At 37.7% G+C, this 24,936-nt stretch overlaps 1 protein-coding gene and 1 long non-coding RNA gene across 3 annotated transcripts in view; one reads left to right on the forward strand and one right to left on the reverse strand.

Annotated features, from left to right (window-relative positions):
• Positions 1 to 22,634, reverse strand: part of CCDC186 (coiled-coil domain containing 186) — a 54,231-nt gene extending 31,597 nt beyond the window's left edge. The window contains exons 1-3 of one of the 2 annotated variants that reach the window (XM_040486507.1): positions 22,461 to 22,634; positions 12,029 to 12,721; positions 5,704 to 5,830 (exon numbers count right to left, since the gene is read on the reverse strand). In XM_040486507.1, coding sequence (XP_040342441.1) covers positions 5,704 to 5,830; positions 12,029 to 12,721; positions 22,461 to 22,609 — 969 coding nt within the window. In that variant the 5' untranslated portion in view covers positions 22,610 to 22,634. Of the gene's footprint in view, positions 1 to 5,703; positions 5,831 to 12,028; positions 12,722 to 22,427 lie in introns of both variants that reach the window. The other variant, XM_040486508.1, reaches the window with a different exon arrangement.
• Positions 22,635 to 22,762: 128 nt separating this feature from the next.
• On the forward strand, positions 22,763 to 23,763 carry LOC121037557 (uncharacterized). Its single transcript, XR_005793834.1, has 2 exons — positions 22,763 to 23,348; positions 23,601 to 23,763. It is a non-coding gene; the product is annotated as an uncharacterized LOC121037557 (long non-coding RNA).
• Positions 23,764 to 24,936: the final 1,173 nt, after the last annotated feature.

The raw sequence follows: 24,936 nt of genomic DNA on the forward strand, positions 1-24,936 counted from the left end.
TTTTTTTTTTTGAACATTTATTTATTTTTGGGACAGAGAGAGACAGAACATGAACGGGGGAGGGGCAGAGAGAGAGGGAGACACAGAATCGGAAACAGGCTCCAGGCTCTGAGCCATCAGCCCAGAGCCTGACGCGGGGCTCGAACTCACGGACCGCGAGATCGTGACCTGGCTGAAGTCGGATGCTTAACCGACTGCGCCACCCAGGCACACCTAAAGTGTGCAACTCTTGATCAAGGGGTTGTGTGTCTGAGCCCCACGTTGGGTGTAGAGATTACTTAAAAATAAAATCTTAAAAAAATAAAAGAGGCGCCTGGGTGGATCAGTCTGTTAAGCGTCTAACTCTTGATTTCAGCTCAGGTCATGGTCTCGCAGTTCATGTGATCAAGCCCTGTATCAGGCTCTCCGCTGACAGCGCACAGCCTGTTTGGGATTCTTGGTCTTCCCCTCTCTCTGCCCCTCCCCTGCGTGCACACATGTTCTCTCTCTCAAAAATAAACATTAAAATAAAATAAAATAATAAAATAAAATTAAATTAAATTAAATTAAAATAAAATAAAATGAAATAAAATAAAATAGAAGATCCTAAATTAATAATCTAAATTTCTATCTTAAGACACTGGAAAAAGAAAAGGAAACAAAACCTAAATAAAGCCAGCAATAGGAAAGAAATAAATATTAGAATGAAAATTAATGAAATAGAAAATAGAAAAACTGAAAATTCAACAAAATGGTTCTTTGAAAAGATTAACAAAATTGACAAACCTTTAGGGAGACTGACCAAAAAGAAGCTGGTGGGGGGCGGGGGTCTTCTCAAATGGAAATGAAAGAGGGGCACACAGATCTTACAGAAGTAACAGAAATAAAACAGTATGAATGAATATTATGGCCAATTTAACTTAGATGAACTAAATGGACAATTCTTAGCCACAAACTACCAAAACTGGCTTAAGAACAGAAAAAAAACAAAATCTGAAGAGACCTATAATAAGTAAAGAGACTGAATTAGTAAAAAAAAAAACAAACAAAAACCTGCCCACTAAGAAATATTCAAGCCCAGGAGACTACACAGATAAATTCTACCAAACATTTAAGGAATACCAATTATTCACAAACTCTTCCCCAAAACAGAAGAAACACTTCCCAACTCATTCTATAAGGTCAGTACTACTCTGACACCAAAACCAGAGAAATCACAAGAAAAAGGGCTATAAGACCAGTATCTCTTATCACTGTAGATACCAAAATCCTCAGTCAATGGAAAATATAATACTAGCAAACCAATTCTGTAATATACAAAAAGAATTATACACTATGGCCCAGAGGGATTTATCCTAGTAATGCAAGGCTGGCATTATACACCCAGATATCAACTAATGTAATGTACCATATCAATAGAACAAAAACACATGATCACTTCAATAAATACACAAAAAGCATTTGATAAAATTCAATACTTGTTCATGACAAAAAAACACTGAGCAAAATAAAAAACAACAACACAAAACACTAAACAAAGTAGGAATAAAAAGGTACTTCTTCAACCTGATAAAGAGCATCTGTTAAAAACCCACAGCTAGCTTTGTACTTAATGGTGAAAGGCTGAAAGCTTTCTCCCTAAGATCAGGAACAAGAGAAGGATATTCATTCTTGCTACTTCTATTCAATACCATATTAGAAGGTCTAGACAGGGAGGGCAATTAGGTAAGAAATAAAAGCCACTCAGATTGGAAAGGATTAAGTAAAACTCTCTATTTGCAGATGACATGATCTTATATTCAAAAAATCCTAAGAAATTCACCAAAAAACCTTCTAGAATAATGAACTCGGCAGGTTACAGGACATAATATAGAAAAATTAAATGCTTCTATACAGTTGTAATTAACAACCTGAAAATGAAATTAAGGAAATAATTTCATCTACAATAGCATCAGAAAGAATAAATACTCTAGGAACAAATTTAATGAAAGTACAAACTTACACTATCAAAACCACAAAACACTGTTTAAAGAAATTAAAGATCTAAATAAATGGAAAGACATCCATGTAAGTAGAAGACCTACTATTGTTAAGATGGTAAAACACCCCAAATGAATCTACAGATCCAAGGCAATTTCTATCAGAAGCCCACTTGGCTTCACTGTAGAAATTGACAACATGAGAGTAAAATTCATATGGAAATGTAAGGAATTAAGAACAGCCAAACAATCTTGAAAAAGAAGAACAGGGGTTCTTGGATGGCTCAGTTGGTTAAATGTCCAACTCTTGATATCCATTCAGGTTGTGAACTTGCAGTCGTGGGATTGAGCCCCTGTCCAGCCATGTGCTGACAGTGTGGAGTCTGCTTGGGATCTCTCTTTCTCTCTCTTTGCCCCTCCCCTGCTGGCACTCTCTCAAAGTAAATAAATAAACTTTAAAGAAAGAAGGAAAAAGAACAAAGTTTAAGAACTCACATTTCTCCATTTTAAAATTTACTACAAAATAACAGTAACCAAGGTAGTGTTGGTACTACTGGAACAAAAGACAAAGAGATCAATGAAACAGAATTAAGGGTCGAGAAATAAACCCATATATCAAACAATCTTCAACAAAGATGCCAAAACTATTCAATGGAGGAAGAACAAAGAACAGTCTTTTCAACAGATGATTCTGAGACGACAGAATAGCCACAAAGAATGAAGCTGAACCCTTACATGATACTATGCACAAAAACTAACTCAAAATGAAAACCTTTATTAATTTTTTTTTACATTTATTTATTTTTGAGAAAGTGAGAGTGCAAGCTGGGGAGGGGCAGAGAGAGAAGGAGACACAGAATCTGAAGCAGGCTCCAGGCTCTGAGCAAGTGTTCAGCACGGAGCCCAATGTGGGGCTTCAACCCAGGAACCGCGAGATCATAACATGAGCTGAAGTTGGACACTTAATCGACTGAGCCACCCAGGTGCCCCAAAATGAATTAAAACTTAAATATAAAAGCCAAATTATAAAACCCTTAAAGGAAAACATAGGGGTAAATCTTCACAATCTTGGATTTGGCAATGGAATCTTGCATATGACACCAAATGCACATGCATACACAAAAATAGATAAATTGGACATCATCAAATTTGAAAGCTTTTGTGTTTCAAGTATACTATCAAGAAAAGTGAAAAAAGGGGGCACCTGGCTGGTTCAGTGAGAGGAGCACATGACTCTCAATCTCAGGATTGTGAGTTTGGGTCCCACACTGGGTGTAGAGATTACTTAAAAAAATTAAGATCTTAAAAGAAAAAACAAAGTGAAAACACAATTCAAAAAATGGGAGAAAATATTTATAAGCCATATATCTGATATAGGTTTATTATTCAGAATATAAAAGAACTATTACAACTCGACAACTAAAAAAAATCTTTTTTAATGGGCAGAGAATTTAAATAGGTATTTCTCCAGAAATATACAAGATGTTCAACTTCATTGGTCATTAAGGAAATGCAAATCAAAACCACAATGAGATACTGCTTCACACCTATTAGGATGGCTATAATTAAGAAGTCCAGGGATGCCTGGGTGGGTCAATCAGTTAAGTGTCAGACTTTTGATTTTGTCTTAGGTCATGATCTCATGGTCATGAAATCCAGCCAAGTGTTGGGTTCTGTGCTGACAGCAGGAGCCTGCTTGGGATTCTCTCTCTGCCCCTCCCTGGCTCATGCTCTTTCTCTCTCTCTCAAAATAAAGAAACATTAAATAAACAAAAACAAAACAAAAAGTCCAGTAACAACAAACATTGGCAAGAATGTGGAGAAAGCGAACTCTCATACACTGCAGGTAGGAATGCAAAATAGTGCAGCCACATTGGAAAACAGTCTGGCAGCTCCTCAAAAACTTAAATATAGAATTATCATATGACCCAACAATTCCACTCCCAAGTATACAGCCAAGGGAAATGAAAGCATATAATTGATCACATAAAAACCTGTACATGAATGTTCATAGCAGCATTATCTTAACATCCAAATAGTAGAAACAACTCAAATATCCATCAGCTGATAAAAGGACAAACAAAATGCTATATATCTATGCAATGGAATATTATTCAGCCATTAAGAGAAATGAAGAACTGATACATGCTACAACTTGGATGAAACCTTGAAAACATGCTGAAAGAAGTCAGACACAAAGGCCACATGTTACATCCCTCCATATATATGAAACTCGCAGAAGAGATAAACACATAGAAAGTAGATTGTTGTTCCCTAGGGGTCGGGGAAGGAAGGAGTTCAGAGGGAAATAAAGAGTGACTACCAATGGGTATGCGGTTTCTTTGGGAGGTGATAAAATAGTTTACTGTAGTGGTAAAAGATGTACAACTAAAAACCATTAAACTGTACATCTGAAGTGTGTGAACTGTATGGTATGTAAATTATATCTCAATAAAGCTGTTGAAAAAAAAATCCCTAAATGTTAGCTTATGGAACACGTGCACTAATTTTTCTTATGACAAAATTACCTAGAGTGACACTGTCCAATAGAATACAAGCCATAGTATAATTTATATTTTCTAGTAGACACATTTTAAAAAGCAAAAACTGAAATATTAAATTTAATGTATCCAAAGTATTATCACTTTGACACATAATCAACATGGAAAGTTGAGAGATTTTACTTCTTTTTTATACTAAGTCTTCAAAATTAAGTGTCTGTTTTACCTTATAGCATTTCTTAATTTGGACTAGCTATCTTTCAAGTGCTCAGTGGCTATATGTGGCTAATAACAAGTTCATGAAATGAACAACTCTGGTTCTCTCCCATCTATTCAATCTGAAGTTTCTGGTCATCAGCAGTGACCTGCCTACCAACATGTGGCTTCAGCCCTTTATTAAGACTCCCTCGTACTTTAAAATTCTAAGTTTGGTTTGCATGTGGTGTAGCTCTAAAGCATATAAAAATAATGATTAAATAAGTAAAATGTACAAATACAATCACTTTGTAATAATGCACTAAGTATACCAAAACATAAGCAAATGAACCTTGGTTTAATTTTTTATTATTATGAATTGTTTACTATTATTTTCATCATATAGTTTTTGGTGAAGGATGAGACAAAAGGAAAGACTTTTAAGGCTAAAATGCTTCTAATCCTGTCCACAGGGGGGGAAAAAAAAAAGCAGCTCAGAAAGATAAAGAGCAGCTCAGCTTTGCTACTAGTCTGAATATTCAATTTGCTAATCCATGCAGAGTTCATTAAAAAAATGTTTAAAGGAAAGAAAAAGAGGAAAGACAAACTGGAGAAGCCAGCTAGCCAGATAAAATCTGAAGCAGGAGAGCCAATCTTCACCGTATAGTTCACAATAATACTGAGAATGGAATCATCTTAAACTATAAGCTTAAAAATATTCTAATGCCACATACTAACATTAAGGTATATATTACTTCCACCCTTAATTGGTAATAGTCTTTCTTACTACCAAATTGAATCCTTTTTTCCTCTGATCTCTATTATATATAGAATACACTCACATGTCTTATAAGAATTTAAATTTACATAAGAGAAAAAAAATCAGGCTATAATTTCCACTTCATAAAAAAGAATGCTTTATATACCAATCAATCCTCTGCATTTAAAATACAATTTAGCTTAAAGAACTTCAATTTATACACAAATTTTCAGGAATGTATTTACTTTATAAATTGAAGTATAGTCTTTAAAGATTTTTGTCTTTTTACCTGTTTAATTGTGTTCATATGCTGCTTCTCTGTTTCTGTTCTTTTTTTTAATTCTTCTCTTAAATTGTCTTTTTCTGAACAAATGTCTAAGATGAGCTCTTGATGCTTCTTATTTTCTTTAATTAACCTAAATATAAAAAGGGTGGTATAAGTAAAGCATAATTAAAACTGGAGATGTGAAATAGAATCTATCTGCAGATTACAGGTACTTATGATAAATACATCAACATTCCTAAGTAATCCTTTCATAATGATACATTATTCTTTAAAAAAAAATTCTCTAGAGGTCAGACTATTACCTTCTTGCTAGAAATTTGTATATTTCAAATCAAGTGAAATATAGTCCTATAAAGAAAACCAAATTCTTTTAAGTTTACTTCTTTGGGTATCTCAAATATGCACTTCATCCCTTCAGTATTTGAACTCCTCCAGATCAGTGGTTCATAATCCAGGGCAAAGCCCTTCCAGACATCTGCCTGGAGACATTTTTGGTCACCCCATCAGGGGTGGGGGGTTGCTACTGGATTCTTTTGGGTAGAGATCAGGGATGCTGCTAAACATTTCATAATGCAGTACAGCCCCACCACCAACAGAGAATGATCTGTCCCCAAATGTCCACAATGCTGAGGGTGAAAAATCTTGCTTTTTATTTTAAGAATATTTCAGTGATATTCTAATAATAGTTACAGAAGAAGTTGAAATAAATAAAAAATATATAAAATAGGGGCGCCTGGGTGGCTCAGTCGGTTAAGCATCCGACTTTGGCTCAGGTCATGATCTGGCGGTTTGTGAGTTCGAGACCTGCATTGGGCTCTGTGCTGACAGCTCAGAGCCTGGAACCTGCCTCAGATTCCACGTCTCCCTCTCCCTCTCTGCCCCTCCCTCATTCACACTCTGTCTCTCCTTCAAAAATAAACATTAAAAAAATTTTTTAATAAAAAAATTTAAAAAATAAAATAAAAAATATGTAAAACAAAATACAAAAGTTGAAGCAGAAATTTCATTGAGTCCCCTAGAAAAATATAAACAAAACCTTGCAAACTCAGAACTATAAAATAAGACCTTTAAGGAAGTTAAGAACTAATATTTTAGATTTTTTCAAAGTTTTTTTTAAAGTTTTATTTAAGAGAGAGACCGTGAGCAGGGGAGGGGCAGAGAGAAGGAGAGACTCTCAAGCCCCCATGGGGGGCTCGAACTCACAGATCATGAGATCATGACTCGAGCTGAAATCAGGAGTCATATGTTTGACTGAGCCACTGAGGCACCCCTAGAATAGCAACAGCTATTACTTAACATTGACTACTCAATTACTAAGTTAATTTTTAAGTGCGTTATTTCATTTAATGTTCAGGATTATGAAATTATTAAGTCTGTGAAATTATTATGTCTTATGGAAAAAAACAAAAAAATAAAAACCTGAAGCCTAGCACTTGTTCCAGGTCATATAACTAGTATGTGGTTGAACTGAGATTTGGCTACAGGTCTAATTCCACAGCCCAAGCCTTTCTCCTACTTTGAAGTTTGCTCATTTACTCAACAAATGCTTACTGAGTACCTACTATGTACCTATACTATTTTTTTTTTAAGTTTATTTATTTATTTTGAGAGAGCAAGCAAGGGAGGGGCGGGGGGGGCGAGGAGGGAGAGAGAATCCCAAGCAGACTCCACATTGTCAGCACAGAGCCCTATATGGGGGTTGAATGCACAAACCATGAGATTGTGACCTGAGCTGAAACCAAGAGTCAGACACTTAATGGAGCCACCCAGGAGCCCCCCTATACCGTTCTATGTGCTAGAAGTATGTCAGCAAACTATCTGCACCCTCACGGTGTTTACATTCAAAGGGAGAAAATGAAAATAAACAACATATAATAAAATGTCAGGAAGTGATCCCATCCTCTTAAGAAAACTAAAGGAGGGCATGAGGGCAGAGAGCAACTAGAGCAGCGATTTTAGATAAGGCAGGGTAGGCCTCTCTGAAGAGCACAGGTATACAGTGAGGAAGCAAGTCACACAAATGTTTGGGAAGGAAAAGAATGTAGCATGCAAGTTTATTCAAGCCTTTTTGGCACAGTGGTTTAACTTAGATTATTTATTTGTTTAGGTACACATTCAAGTTGTTGCAGAAAACTACCTGCAACACAAGAATCCTGGCTATAGTTCACAAGTAAACAATTTACCGAGGCAGAAGTGCAGAGCAGCAAACCCTCCAATTGTCACATCCGATGCACAACTGTTCCTAAGAATTCTGGTTGGGACCTTGGACAATATACTGATGTTAGAAAATAGAGACATGGATGTGTAAACAAAGACATTTGGAAATAGATTGATTCAGGAAAATTTAAACCAAAGGAACTGAAAAGTAATTTTCTTTATAGAATATTAAATGAAGGCGAAAGAAAAAAAATAGTTGTTCTAGAGCCAAGCCAAGTCACAAAGCATTTTCTTTGGAATTTAAAATATCATGTGAGGGGCGCCTGGGTGGCTCAGTTGGTTAAGCGTCTGACTTCGGCTCAGGTCATGATCTCATGGTTCATGAGTTCAAGACCCGCATCGGGCTCTGTGCGGACAGCTCAGAGCCCAGAGCCTGCTTCAAATTCTGTGTCTCCCTCTCTCTCTCTGCCCCAACCCCACTCATGCTCTGTCCCTCGCTCAAAACTAAATAAATGTTAAAAAAAATAATAATAATAAAATATTATGTGTATAACAAAAGATGAACTTAGTTAAAAATAATATCTAGTATTTTTAAATGTCTTAATGTGTACAAACAATTCCATCAGATATCATCCCCCTCACAGACATGAAAAATGTTTGGTTCAGAAAGGTTGATATTGAACCACAAAACAGAGTTTGCAAGTGGAAGGGGGACTCTCCAACAGCAGGCCTCTGACCACAACTGTGCTTACCCCAGTCTACCGCGCGGCCACTGTTCAGACAGGATGGGGCAAAAAGAATTTTCTACTGTATTCCTAATATTTTTAGATAAATTTAATACAACTAGTTCATTTCAGATAACCACATTAAAAAAATCTTCTGAAGCCAAAGTTAACTAGGCTCAGATTTTAACTCTGGCATCTACTAGCATGTGACCTTGACTTAATCTCTCTGTGCTTCGGGTACCTCATCTGAAAAATGGGAATAATAGTTCATACGACAAAGAATTGTGATTCCATGAGTTAATATATGTAAGTGCCAGGCATATAATCAACAGCGTGTAAGTATTTGCTGTTATTATTATTTAATGTACAACATCTCACGATTTACAAGAGGGGCATTAAAGTGAAGAGTCCAGATCTGAGCAAAGTGGGAAGACACATCAGAGACAATCTCAAAAAAAGGATCTGAAATTGCACTACTAGGCATTTATCCAAGGGATACAGGTGTGCTGTTTCGAAGGGACACATGCACCCCCATGTTTATAACAGCACTATCAACAGCCAAAGTATGGAAAGAGCCCAAATGTCCATCGATGGATGAATGGATAAAGATGTGGTATGTATATACAATGGAGTATTACTCAGCAATCAAAAAGAGTGAAATCTTGCCATTTGCAACTATGTGGATGGAACTGGAGGGTATAATGCTAAGTGAAATTAGTCAGAAAAAGACAAAAATCGTATGACTTCACTCATATGAGGACTTTAAGAGACAAAACAGATGAACATAAGGGAAGGGAAACAAAAATAATATAAAAACAGGGAGGGGGACAAAACAGAAGAGACTCATAAATATGGAGAACAAACTGAGGGTTACCGGAGGGGTTGTGGGAGGGGGGATGGGCTAAATGGGGAAGGGGCACTAAGGAATCTACTCCTGAAATCATTGTTGCATGATACGCTAACAAATTTGGATGTAAATTTTTTTAAATAAAAAATAAAATTAAAAAAATAAAAAGGGTCTGAAAGAACAGTACAAAAGGAAAATAAGGAAGTTACCCTAAAAATCAACAATGGTAAAAGCACTGAAGGTCTAAGCACAAAAGCATATAGTTTATTCATAATAGCAGCAGTCCAGTAAGGATATGAGAAGCAGCCATACCCAGGCACCCCAAGGGTAGTATTTTTAAGTTTATTTATTTGAGAGAGAGAAACAGTACGAAAGGGCCAGAGAGAGAGGGAGAAAGAAAATCCCAAGCAGGCTCCGTGCTGTCAGCACAGAGCCTGACACAGGGCTTAACCTCTCGAACCATGACATCATGACCTGAGCCGAAATCAAGAGTTGAACACTTAACTGACCGGGCCACCCAGGCGCCCAAGTTTTAGGGTAGTATTAAGAAGAAACTTGAGTTTCGGGGTACCTGGGTGGCTCAGTTGGTTAAGCGTCCGACTTCAGCTCAGGTCATGATCTTGCAGTTCGTGAGCTCGAGCCCCACATCAGGCTCTGGGCTGACAGCTCAGAGTCTGGAGCCTGCTTCAAATTCTGTGGCTCCCTCTCTCTTTGCCCCTCCCCTGCTCCCACTCTGTCCCTCTCTGTCTCTCAAAAAATGAATAAACGTTAAAAAAAAAAAAATTTTTTTTTAAGAGAAGACTTGAGTCTCAAGAAGAATTTGTACACTCATGTTCACAGTACTATTATTCACAATAGCCAAAATGTGGAAGCAACCCAAATGTCCACTGACAGATGAATGGATAAGCAAAATATGGTATATACATAAAATATTCACACGTAAAAAGGAAGGCATTTCTGACAGATGCTACAATACGGATGACCCTTGAGGACACCCGCTAAGTGAAATAAGCCAACTGCAAAAAGACAAATACTATGATTTCACTTTATATAAAGTATCACGGATAAATTTTAGAAACAGAAAGTAGAACAGTGGTTGTCAGGGGCTGAGGGCAGGAGAATAGGGAGCTGTTGAATGGGTATGCTTTTCACATTTGGGTATGGGTTTCACATTTGAAAGATGAAAAAGCTATGGAGACTGGTTACACAACAATAAACCTAACACTACTGAACTGTATGCTTAAAAATAGTTAAGATGGGGACGCCTGGGTGGCTCAGTCAGTTGAGCATCTGACTCTTGATTTCAGCTCAGGTCATGATCTCATGGTTTAGGAGATAGAGCCCCCGCGTTGGGTTCTGTGTTGACAGTGCAGAGCCTGCTTGCGATTCTCTCTCTCCTTCTTTGTCTCTGCTCCTCCCCCACTTGTGCACACTCCCTCTGTCTCTCAAAATAAACATTTAAAACAAATATTTAAGATGGTAAATCTTATGTGTATTTTGTCACAATCTAAAATAAAAATTGAAAATAGAAAAAAAGAAGGGCTTTGGATGCTTAAGAGATTCGAGTTCACTGGATAAACCAATGAAGGGTAAGCTGGTTTGGGGAAGACTGATCCACTGAGGAAGAAAATCTAGAAGAGGGGCATCTGGGTGGCTCAGTTGGTTAAGGCTCAGGTCATGATCTCATGGGTGTGGGATCAAGCCCCAGGGCAGAGCCTGCTTGGGATTCTCACTCTCCCTTTCTCTCTGCTCCTCCTCCCTCTCTCTCCCTCAATATAAACTTAAAAAAAAAAAAAAAAATCTAGAAGAGTAAACAGTGGAAGCAAGAGATCATTAAAAGCCAGTTACCTATCTAGCAATATTTGGATTATATTTTTTTCTGTCACCCTCCTCTAGTATATAGACTGCTTCCACTCCTTTCTTTACATATATATCTCCCATTCCAAATTTTTTTTAAGTATCATTTTAAAAAAAGAGAATCGGTCTGTATTTTAGTGAAGGTTAAGAAGGTTTCCTTTCTTAAAGGTTATAAAAGACTGTCTAAACATTTGCATCACTTAAATAAAAAAATCTAGAATAAAAATACAGGACAATATTAAGATGAAATAAAATTAAACCATCATTAAAATAGAAATTAACCATCAATCCAAGAGAAGTCTAAAAATAACTATATTCTTAATTACTGATAACTAAGCAATTCTCTAAATTTTAATTTTTAAAACCAATGGATTTACGATGGGAATTTTAAGAAAATCTTTAATTGCATGACTTGTTTCCTTTTGAATTTCTCATAGTTTTAACAATATTATGCTCTACATTCTTTCAAAACTGAAAAACTTGTCTTTATAAATATTTCTAGATCTTTAATGAATTCACATTAATATTTATTCCTTTAGGCATATATTAAGTAACTAGACAAACCTGACATTTGTTCAATTATTCAGCACATATTTGTTGATGAACTGCAACGTGCATGACTATTATGGAATTCCAAGATGATACTTTCCTATTATGGAATTCCAAGATGATACTTTCCTTTAAAGAATTCAATCTTTAATCCTAACCGGAGGGGGGTGGCACGAAAATGTTAAAACCTTACTTCTTTATGGTGTGCTCCTGTTGTAAATACTTCTCCTGCACACATTTTTCAAACATAACTAATGCATGTTCTCCCTTATTCATTCCATTTGGAACTCGGTGTTCTTCTGCAAACTCTGTAGATAAAAGCTCAGATTCTATTTCTTCCAACAAATCCTCTGACGCCGAAACATTCTTTATTTTTGAAATAAGTTTCTTGGTGCAGTCTGTATCGTAAGGACTTTCTGAATAAGTCTTTTGATTTGCTGCTTCTGTAAATGTAGATGACCTCAATTCCGCCAATATCTGTGTCACTGTCTGCTCAGTTTCATTTGTTTTTGAAGCTTGCTCTGTAAAACCTCCACCGGGAAAATTAGCTAGTTGTTCAGAATTTTCTGGGCATATGTCTGTTTTAGCACAAGAATCCTCACCTCCACCATGATCCTGAATATAGTTTTCCTGTGCTTCAATCTGATTGTGTTCATTAGGCTGACATAAAGTTTTATCAAAGTTTAATGATGGCAGTGTAGACTCATTTTCTAAGCTGCTGCTGTCATCACCAGACAACAAGTTGCAGGAGTCTTCCTTTAATTCAAATGTTTTCCCGATATTTTTATCAGAGGAAATGGAGGCTATGTGCTCTGCCTCTGACATGCTGACTGGCACCACTTCACTCTGCACTGCTTCAAATCTGTTCCTGGTCTTCGTTTTACATCTAAAAAAGCGAAAACATCAAAATTGTAAAAAATTTAAAAAGTTTTGTAAACCATGACCTCATATGTATTTGCATATACTCCATGATATGAAATAATTAAGGCCACAAATTTACCAGTAATAACTCTTTGAAAGGGGGAAAAAAACCCCACAACAAATAAGACAGGCAATCCAAGTGTGCCACAACCAGGAGGGTGCTACAAATCTTACTCTCCTTTCCTCCTTTAATTCAGTCACACAACTTCACTTCAGGTGCAGTTTGCATTCCTTAATTACCTCTATGAGATGTTGGGTATAAAATATACAAGTTTAAATTGTTAGAATTCAACTGAATTGTTTAGAATTCCTTCAGTTCCATGAGAGGCAAAAGACACTCTCAAGAATCTATCAGAAAATACTGAAGGAATATTTCACTAGAAGAGAAAGATTATAAAACAACTCACACTAACGATGATAACAATTTACTGACAAGGAAAACCCTATCTATAAAACTCTATCTATAGCCCAGGCTCCTAAAGCTGGATGTTAAAGATCCCTGGCGGGAATCTGTTTTTCATCCAGGCAAAAATCCAGGAAGTACCATGGTGATTTTCAAACATTCTCATCAAGAATAAACAATGCTCAATGCAACTCAAATGGAGCCCATATGCACTGCCCGGGTCATAAAAGAAACATTGACAAAACGAATTCAACAACTAGAATATATTTTTATGCTGTTTATGAGGGTTACTATTTTAGTCATTTTCTGAAAATTAGTCAACTTCAAAAATTATCCTAAGACAGATAAATATAAAATATTTCAGCAATCTTGATGAAAAAGAACCGTCAACTTCTTTTCGTCACACATCAACAAAGCATGTATAGAGATGAGCTACCAGTGTCATATAAGATTGGATAAAAAAGGGGGCAGATCATAGTTTTGACACAAACTAGGAAAGAAAGAATTCCAGATGGAAGGTGTATTTATGGAAAACAAAAATATAAAATTTTTGAATAACAGAAAGATACATATTCACATCGGTCTGTGATGGAAGCATTGGTCAGGGATTCTGAAAAATGATAAGAGACTGTCACGTGGAACCTGGGAATGATATGCAAGAATGAATTTTATGACACCATAAATCATGATGGACTTGTATACTTGATTATACTACAGTTCCTAGCACACAGTAGATTCTCGAGTATTGCATTAAAGTACAGAGGTGATCTAATAAAACTAGTACTATATTTGAGGAACATTCTTCTAGGAGTGTAGAAAATGGGGAAGAATAATTCTAAGAGGACCAGTTTGTTAAGTACTCTGGTTTTTAGTTTAGACTGTCCTTTGAGGCATCAACTAGCACAGACGCTGGCCTTAATCCTACACATTACCTATCTGTATAACATATTTCCAAAGCACCAAATAGAAATTATCATTTTCTTGCTGCATATATATTATAACGAAGACAAAGCCCACACTAGTATTAAAGGCTTGGTTTACACAATACAAATTAATGCAGTAAGTTATAAAGGCCTCATAAGCATGCTGTATTCTAAAATCTAAGATAAAATAATTCTCACACAGGGGCATTAGCCACCTGTATAGTTCTCCCTGAAGTAAGTCACTGTGAGATATAACTTGTGAATGTGTTGCTGCCGAATTTGAAGTATTAATTTAGAAATCAATCTAAAAACTAATGAAGTGGTTTTAATCATCATAACCAGTCAATGTTATAGCAACTGAAGGTGAACTCAGAGCTGACCAAAATAACAGATAACAGATAAAGAATCTATTTAAATGAGTTAAGTAATACAAAGGCATTGTGACTCTCCAGCACAGAGCAAGTAAGTTTTATCATTAGAGAACGTGTGCCATGCTTTGTCAAGAGAAAAGCACTAAGCAAATACTGAGTATCCTTTTATCCAGCTTTCATATTCTCCTGGGTTCAGTCTTCACCCTTTTTTCCCTCCTAGAATTCATCCACTTTGAAAATTTGAACCAACAACTCCTAGCAGATATCCACATTAGTTACTTTCAGTCCAGTATTCTTGAGTTACAGATAATGAATTCCTGTTTGCCTTCACTCTATCTCTGTACCGGTATTAAAATCTCCATCTGAATGTAGGCATTTCAAATGGATATTCCACCACAGCCTCAAACTGAAAACGGTTTAAAAATCTCCAATCAAAATTGTAGCTCCTATAATTGAGCACTCCCAGCTAATCCTTTAGATTTCTGTCAATGGTATCATTTTTCTTAGTCATGACTCCTTCCCTTCCTTTGCTCTCATATTCTTTCACCAACTTCATGTCTCCTCCAATTATACCTTTCCTTTCTACTGCCACTGTCCCCTACCTGCAACCCAATTCAGGTGTAATCACTTCATACCTTAACACTTGAAATGTTGATTTCTCAGTCTTACTCCATTCCTATTGTCTTCCCTGCAACTCCAAGTAAAAAAATAAAGAGCTTAATAAAAAGTGCAAGTGACTTGAGACAGCACTAGGTCAAGTATCACCCAATCCAGAAAAGGGGTTGAAGCATGTACTACAATAGCTCTGCCAAAAGGGAACAGGAGCTGCCCTGTGAAGGGAGCCGGCCCTCGATGGCAGAAGGGACCAGGGAGCTACAACACTGACCCTAGAAGATCCACACATATCATAACCTCCACGGAGACTACCACCAAATGCAACCAGATGAACCAGATTAAGACCAGGGATATCTCTTTCCTCTTTGGAGGTTCCTATAATAAGAATTCTGCCTCGACTGGCTGGTCTTCGGCCAACTACAAAAGGGCTAGCTAGAGAAAAAAAAGAGGGAACATATTTTAGAGTCAAATTACCTCTTCTTTAATTCAAGCAGCTGGAAACGTAACACCTTTATCCTTTCTTCAGGTAGAATAAGGAGTTTGTAATGTTTTTTTGTGGCTTGTGTTGTTTCTTAAGTAATTGAAAGCTATCTTAATTTCTGGAGTAAGTTTTCTCTGATAATGAAAAGTGGCAGAAAGATACAACATCAAACCCATACAAGGGACTGTACTTCAGAGGGAAGTAAAAAGGATGGGGGTGTTTTACAGAGGATGATTACAGACCTAAGAATAAAAACTAAAACCACGTTTATACCTCAGAATGTGATTCCTCCTCAGTAAACCAGTCATACTACTTGTCCAATCTTATCTCTCAACACATTCCTAAAATCCTAGGGCCTCACTATAATCTACCACCCTGACCAGTCTACTCAAGATTCCTTCAATCTACACATTAACATTTCCATGGCTTTGCCATGGAAAATGTCCTTCCTTTCAGTCTATTCAGAGTCTAACTACATTTAAAGGACCAATTCTAAATCCACATCTTCCTCCAAATTTTCTCTCATTGTAAGTACAGAAATAATCTCTCATGTAAATGAAAACATACTGCATTTGTATACACTCATCAAGCACACAGTCCCTGCCTTCCCAATGACATTTCTGGACAGTCTCTAGCTTTTTAAATGAGCTTTGTACTTTCAAGGAGGAACCTCACTCTGAAGTGAATTAAACTTCTTAAATCCCAAGCAATATAATAAAGGTAATAATGAATAATCTAACATACACTCTTTACTATATTTACATTTATTCTTGCAAATGTTAAATGTTGTTCAGTTCTCAATGAGGGTGGGATCCACTGAGTTTCTACAATGATCTGAGACTTGTAATATTATACGAACAGCGCAGAACAAATATTGTCTCACTCTCAATATTTATCTAAGTGAAAAAAAATAAGTCTGTTTTTATGATTACCTCAGCTTAGACTGTTTTACATATTACCCTTCCATAAATTAAAGGAAGCTTAGTTTAACCTCAAAAGACAAGTACTTTCTATATTGTTGCTCACTATATGCCGACCTTTCACATAAATTGACATCTGGTAACCACTTAGTTTGCAAACTTAATTTTCTGATGCTCAAATGAATACTACTTGCACAACAAAAGGAGAGGTGTTGAGAAAAATCTATGTGTATATATGTAATAAAGCCATCAACCAAAGATTAAGTAACTGTACAAGATTATGTACAATGAGCTTGATTATGTCCACAATTAACCAGATAACTGGGGGGGGGGGGGGGGGAACCAGCCAGCTGAGTCCTCTTGCCGGCCTCCAGTTGGCAACACAGATGTAGGCCAGTGTGGTTGCTGTCCAAGTTTTTTCTTTGGGGATAGGGGAATTGTCATTGAAATTACTGAGGATCCAATAGCCTAAGAGCAGTTAGACACACAGGTTTACAAAATTGTTTTAATTAAGAAGTGCTCATACAAATCCAATCTACACTCACATATAAAGATATAGTGATTACAATTACAGTATCTATTCCTTTTTTTGAGTTCAAAATAACACAGGTTATCTGACTTTTTAGCAACTCTTATTCATTAGGGGAAAATGCTGTATTTAAACCTTAGCAGTCACAAAATTCCTCAGTTGAGGGGGGCCCCCCCCCCCCCCAGAGTTGGTTCTGTTTCTGACACAGTACTACAGGACCAATTCACACTTCAATATTGTTTCAGGAGTGAGAATTGGTTTCGCTCTTACTGGAGCTCATCAGCTGTAGGCAACTGGTCAAGAAACATTTTTTATTTGCCTTAAAGCCAACCATTATCTACCTTTGTTTTATTTATTTATTAACACTTATTCATTTTTGAGAGACGGAGTGCAAGTGAGGGAGGGCCAGAGAGAGAGGGAGACACAGAATCTGAAGCAGGCGCCAGGCTCTGAGCTGACAACAGAGCCTGACGCGGGGCTCAAACTCATGAACTGTGAGATCATGACCTGAGCTGAAGTCAGATGCCCAACTGACTGAGCCACCCAGGTGTCCCTGTTTTATTTTTTAATGAAAAAAAAACCTCTCATTTCTACAAAATTACTTCCATATAAGAGCCTTGCAAATAAAATAAAAACACTGTCTTTAAGAACTTTTAGTACTAGTACTTGTTTTCTTAATAATTAGCAATATAAACAATAAAAAAAACCTTAAGCCTACTCAATATAATGCAAAAACAAATGAATCCAATCCACATATATTTGGTAATAGGTTATCAAACAAGCCTCATACAAAAGTACCAAGTCACAAATACAATTCCAAACTATTAATTCATTCACCAGGTACGTACCGACTGAGCATGCATTATGTGCACATACTGTTCTATGTGTTGAGTACATGGCAGTGAAGAAAACATCCATCCCTTAGGGAATTTACATTTTGGTATAGTGGACCAATATATATATAAAAGCTCCGTGTTAAATCTTTTACTCTTTTTGTTTATAGCATTTTAATATGAACATCTGTCAGTGTTCCCTCAGAAGCTATAGAAGATATGCATAAGTGTTTTAAATTCAACAGAAAAATCTGGCTCAGTTCAGCATAAATATTTACAACAAACTACACAGTTTTAAATTACAAACTATACCATTTGAGTCTCAAGTAATACTAGCTGTATATTTCTTAGATAACATCCACTAAGACAAGCAAGTTGAGTCTGTGAGAGCACTCCTATTCTTAAATATAATGGTTTACTGTCCTTTGAAGGCAAAGTACATTGAAAGGTTTTTCACATATTTCCTAAATACACATTGAAAGCACCATGAACAAAATAACTTACATGACCAGTTCTAAGAAGGTTCTGATAAGTCAATTAAAATCAGAAGCAATAAATAACATCAAAGATGCATCCATAGTCCAACATAATCTGATCACAATCCTCAAGTAACCCGAGTAACTGGTTTTGATGGATGTTACCTTTAAAATACACTTTCCTGGATAAAGTTTTTAAACACAGAATAAACTAACAGGACAGAAAGGAACGTGTGTAAAAAACATGAAAACCTTTTTTCACATGATGAAAATATCACACACTGAAGTTCACAGAAGGCAAATCAAATTCTACTTTTATTTTTTTAAATTTTTTTTTTCAACGTTTTTTATTTATTTTTGGGACAGAGAGAAACAGAGCATGAACGGGGGAGGGGCAGAGAGAGAGGGAGACACAGCATCGGAAACAGGCTCCAGGCTCCGAGCCATCAGCCCAGAGCCTGACGCGGGGCTCGAACTCACGGACCGCGAGATCGTGACCTGGCTGAAGTCGGACGCTTAACCGACTGCGCCACCCAGGCGCCCCTCAAATTCTACTTTTAAAAGATTAAAAACAAAAAAAAGATTAAAAACTAAGATATTTCAAAAAACTCTGGATAAGTTCTATCAAAAAGGAGAAATATTTTGTACAGTAGTCACATTCTTTTTTTTAATTTTTTTTTAATGTTTATTTTTGAATGAGAGAGAGACAGTGCAAGCAGGGGATGGGGCAGAGACAGAGAGGGAGACACAGAATCTGAAGCAGGCTCCACGGTCTGAACTGGCAGCACGGAGCCAGACACAGGGCTTGAACTCACGAACTGCAAGATCATGACCTGAGCTTAAGTCGGACACTTAAACTGAACCACCCAGGCACCCCCAGTAGTCACATTCTAGTTAAACTTGTAAGTAAAAATTTAACTTTAATAAAGGAAACTTTGAGTTTCCTTTATGTGAAACACAGCACAATATTTTTAAAGTTGCCTTAAGTCTACAGCTTGAAGAGTATGAAGCCAAGGTCAGTATCCTTGTGGGGTTTGTTTAGCTTTGCACCCAAGACTCAGGGCAGAGCAAATTTTAGGGTTATGTGCATTATATCACAAAAGAAAACATTAGGACAGACTCAGGGCAACAGATGCAGCAAGAGTCCCCCCAAATAATACCAAACCCTGTGACAGGATAACAGGAGAAAGAAATTATGATCCATCAAGATTCCAGGAAAAAGAGGTTAAGTAGCCATATAATCTATCACGTTATTAAGTCATATGTTATATTATCAGTTTAGTATCTTAGACCCATACAATTTTATGTAACTCTAATTATAAGTTTTAAAGCAGAAAGTTTTTAATATAGAAATCTTAGTTTGAAGCTATCTGTAGAGAGCTATTTAAACTTTACTGAGTCTCAGAAAGTGTAAAAAGTTTTCAGCTAATTTTTTCCAAATCTGAAAATTAAAAGAAGGGTGGGGGGAAGAAAAATGACTGACCTATATAGTTCCTTCTTCAAAAAAGACGACTAATAAAGTTAAAAGTAAGTGGTAAATCTGCCTTATATTAAGTCGTTCTGGTTAATGTTTAAATTTTGAAACCACCTTTGGCCTGGGCTCAGTTAACATGGTATGATATGGTTCACTAAAAAAATTATTCATTAGTACTAACTACATAATCATCCCTATAGTAGATTACCAATTCATGTGCCCTAATGACAAATATACTCACAATCCAATCAGTATTTTCCTTTGCCAGGTTTAATTGATACTTTCTATCTATTGCTCCTCCATCCCAATATTATTCCTTTTGTTTACTTGTTAGCCTAAATATTTTTTTTAATGTTTATTTATTTACTTTTGACAGAGACAACAAAGGGGAGGAGAGACAGAGAGAGATGGAAACACAGAATCCAAAGCAGGCTCCAGCTCTGAGCTGTCAGCACAGATCTCGGGGCAGGACGTGAATTCACAAACCGTGAGATCGTGACCTGAGCAGATGCTTAACTGACTGACCCACGCAGGCACCTCAGCCCAAATAGATTTTTAAAATCTCAGTAGCTAATAAATAAGTTCAAAGAAGTCTGAAATCATGAGATTACAAATGATTTCAAAATCAAATGATCAATGCTCCTAGTGTTGCCCTGAAATGAATACTAAATGTAACATTGCAATATCCTAAGCCCAATGAATGTTGTTGAGAAATGCAAAATTTAGCTTTATTATTTAAAGCTAGAGATAAGGGATAAAAGAAAAATCCAAGTTTTACTGAAAGAAAAAAACAAAACAAAACAAAACTTGAGACCAAGGATTCTTACTTTAACATGAACCTGTTAGAAGAATTTGGAAAACTAATGCAGATTAGTCATTCCTCAAAGGGAAAGATGATTTTTCTAAATCTCTAAGGCCGCTTCCACCTATTATCTCTTTGTAAAGACTGAATATACAGTACAGTTACCTTCACTTTGAGATGTCAGCACGTAGCTGTAAAAAGTGTACTAAGCAACTGCCATCAGGAATGCTGTCATCGAATAGCACTAAAGGCCAAGTCTTGCATTTATGGGTGAAGGAACTAAAAGGTTAAGAGTAGCTACTGGGCTACACTACTCCCTTCATGTTAGTGGTTAAAACTCTGAAACACCAATGACATTCTCTGAACCTCCACTGTTTAAAGTAATCTCGAGGTTTATATGCTGGTATTCTGAATTTGACAAGGTTTTAAAAATTATATCAACAGAAACACAATCCATGCATTTCCAGGGAAAAACAAGAATACAGGCACAAGCCAGGCATTTCCAGGTAGATTCTTCAGTATTTACATGTTGGCCTATTACACTGTAAAAAGGAGTTTTAATTCTTTGTAAGATTTGTGAATTACTCAGTAATTTCACTGAATTTAAAATAAAAAGACCAAAAAGGAAAGGAAAAAAATGAGGCCAATCATCACCCTTTTCTATTTCTGTAATGATGAATAAAGAGTTGAAAAGCAGGTGCACAGAGAATAGTATACTTTATTAACAAGGAGATAGTTCAGTTTCACTATCAATGTCTCTTGAACCTTAATTTTCCCCACAAGATCAACTCCTGCTAATACGAAGGTGTAGCCTGTAGTTGGTAAGGCTACACCCACAATTAGCATACCTATACACTTAGTCTTTTTTTAATGATTACCAGCACAGCTCTTGAAATACTGTTGCACCGATCTGCTGCATACTTTTCTTACAAAAACTTCCAGCCTATCATTTTGAAAGAAGTAAAAACACTAGGCATCAAGGGAACATCACACACACACGGAGAAAACTGCCAAATGCCTTGGTACCGTATGCCATTATTTTTACTAAACTAATTCCCACAGGTAACAAGACTAACAAGTGAAAGGGGCAGATTCTAGTCCTGATGCTCCGACTCCAAATCCAGGTCTCTTTAAACAAAACCAAGATGTGAATGTTAGCCACAGCTGTTAAATTGCTACAGCTAAGCATTAATTACACCTGCGCTGTCCCCAGGCTTGGTACTAGGAAACATGTAGAAGAGCCTTTCCCGGGTTACAAGTTTGATAAACACAAATCTGAAATATCCTTACCAGCCAAGGTTTAGCAAACGCCTTGGATGTCCTTGGAAGAAAGGCAACATAAAAACCAAGAACAGTATCTTTCACATCCAAAATCCCCAAAAATCTTAAGTTACTTAAAATCATAGTAACGCAAGTGTTTACGGGACGATAAAAAGTCGCCACAACAGTAAACATAAGTCAACTTGGAGACGAAAAGAGAAATAAGCGATTGAGTCTATGAAAAATCGTCAAGCAGGTGGGGCTTAGCTGCAGTTCGCCCTGGGAGACCAGGCAATCGGCCCAAATTCGACTGCTCTCCAGGCACCACTCAGGAGGCACGGCCCCAGGACCCCCACCGGTCTCTGGGCCGCCGTCTCTCCAAGTCGGCCCGGGACCCAGGGAAGAAGGCAGGGAGAGGAAGGGACTCCTAACTCTGTACCCCTAGCGCTCGCCTGCCTCCACTGTCCCCGAGAGGCCAGGCGGACGGCCGACCAGGGCCCCGCAGAGCCGCGAGGGAGGTGGGCAGTCCCGCCGCGCCGCCACCACGACTCCCGGTCCGCTTCGGGCACCCGTCAAGCACTCACCCCACTTCTCCGAGCCTCAGGCCGCACCCCTACCGAGGCCGCTGAAGCTCCGGCTCAGGACCTAATTTCTCCATAGTGGGGACCGGCAGACCATGAGGTGCGAGGAGACAGAGAAAAGGGACAACACCGACGCCGCGCTCCCTCCTTCTCGGTTTCCTCAAGCCCCCGCGGAGCTGACACATCAACAAAGATGGCGGCGACGCTGAAACCGGCCCCACTACAGCTGAGGGGGCGGGGCTCTCTAGAGGAGCCAATCAGGGAGGCGCGGGCGGTGTGACGCGACGCACCTCGGGGCCAGTGTAACCTGTCTGCAGTGGGCGGGGCCAGGGCAGCACCGCCTCCTGCACTTGAAGCTCTGAGACCCGCGCTCAGACTCTGGGCACCTACGCCCCAACTGACTTGGCTAGGCAGCGATCCTGCTAGTCCTGTCCTGTGTCTCGCGCCACTTATGACCCAAGCCTGCTCTTTCTTTCTGTGGGACGCGCTCATTGGATATAAGCTCACCTCACCTTTTGACCCTTCTCATATTAGTCAGGGGCATAAAGCAATAAAAGAGAATTCGAAATTGTGACTTCCCAGCTCTGATGCGCAAACCTTGCATCTGACATAGGAGGAATCAGCAGGAGCAGCCTACCTGCCCGTCGACGATTCATCCGTGGGAGAGATTCTGGGGGTTTCCATAACACCGCGTTCGTGTGTACAGGGTGGCACTCATTGCCATTGTTTAATAATAAACTGTTGGTGCGTTCGTCTCTGGCACCAGGCTGTGAGCGCCTTGAGTGCAAGAAGTGTCCTATCCGGCCTGCCACGTGTCCTTATAGGCAGCGTGGGGAGTGACATGCGGGAGGTGCTCAAATATTAGCAACAAAAAGTGTATTGGGGGGAAAAGTGTATTGAATACAGTTGCTTAAACAGGTCCAGGTAAGTAAGGTGAACAGTTTGTGGAGGTTTTGCAAACCTATACTGTCCAGTGAAGTGATGTTCTTTGGTTTAGGACTCCTTATTCACAACTTATGAGTGAAAATAGTTCATTGTGACAAGTTGTCGATGTTAGAGTTTGTAAAGCAAAGCTTGTTCCTGTTCTGTTAAGCTTCTTTGATACTAACTACTGGGGGTGGAAATCACTAAAAAATTCAACATTGTGTAACTCTGTTCCTCTTTCCTTTTCAACAGGAAATAGCACCTCCTTCCTTAAATGAAAATAGTGCACTGAAACACTGCAGTTAAAAGTGTTTTAACGGTGAAGAAATGATTTAACTTTAAAATAGTCAACCAAACATTCCTAGTGAGATATATTATTTCAAGAGAAAATAAAAGTTTAGGCCTTTTTCACAGCTCATATTGTCAGTAATAACATTCATATCGTTATTTCTGAAATATACATATTAATAGTAAGCATTAAAGTAATTACGTTTCTTGAAACCAAGATTTTGAGTATTGGAGAAAGGAAATACAATACATAATCAAAGAAATTAAGTAAAAATTATGCAAACCTAAATTTGAATTTGGAAATATCAGTATGGACTCATGGTATTTTTTTTTTCATTAAAAGTCTGTCCACTGAAAAGGCCTGAAACAACGATCAACACAATGCACACTCTTATTCTCCATCATTGGTAAATATAATTTCCCACCAAGAGTCACCTGGGCTCCTCTTGGATATCAAGGACTGTTTCTAAGTCTGGGGCAGAAAAGGAAAGTAAAGTCTAAGACATGTCGGTTGTATCAGAAAGCAAAGAAGAAAGTGAAGATAATAGGAGTTGTGTCAAAGACTCCGGGACAGGGGGTGGGCATTCAAAGGTATGCACATTGGTCAAAGGACAATTAAGCATTCAAAAATGGTAACAGCAACTGATTGATACATCTACTATGTCCAAAATTAATGTGTGTTGATTTTCTAAAACATCATTTGGCCACCTTTGGAAGATGCCAAAGAATCATCACATTCTGAAAACTGATAAAAGAATCAAACATCCTAACTTTCCTGTTACAAACTGAATCTCAAATAGTGTGGGAAAGTTCTTCACAGAATAACGGATAATAAATGCAGAAGATAGATTTTTTCCATTTTTCTAGGCCTGATGAAATAATGGACCTAGTTAATGATCATCAATGAGTCTAAAATCATTAGAAGAAAAGCCAGTGGAAAACTTTATAGTAGATGGATGGGGCTGACAACACTTGAACCTGATAGATCAATTTTAGTATTTCTCAAAGAGACACAACTAGATAATAAGTGTCTTCTGATGTGATGCAATAGAGGAACACAATACCACCTGTGAAGTATTCTTACCAGAGGAGATGTGCTCAAAATTGAATCTAAGAAAAACTGCCATTACTTCATTTTTTGTTTGTTTTTACATTTATTTATTTTTGAGAGACAGAGTGAGACAGAGTGTGAGCTGGGGAGGGGCAGAGAGAGAAGGAGACACAGAATCCGAAGCAGGCTCCAGGCTCTGAGCAAGTGTTTAGCACAGAGCCAGACACAGGGCTTGAAACCACAAACTGT

This window comes from Herpailurus yagouaroundi, unplaced genomic scaffold (genome assembly GCF_014898765.1).
Source record: "Herpailurus yagouaroundi ecotype Mexico unplaced genomic scaffold, PumYag 163, whole genome shotgun sequence".
Classification (NCBI taxonomy): Eukaryota; Metazoa; Chordata; class Mammalia; order Carnivora; family Felidae; genus Herpailurus; species Herpailurus yagouaroundi.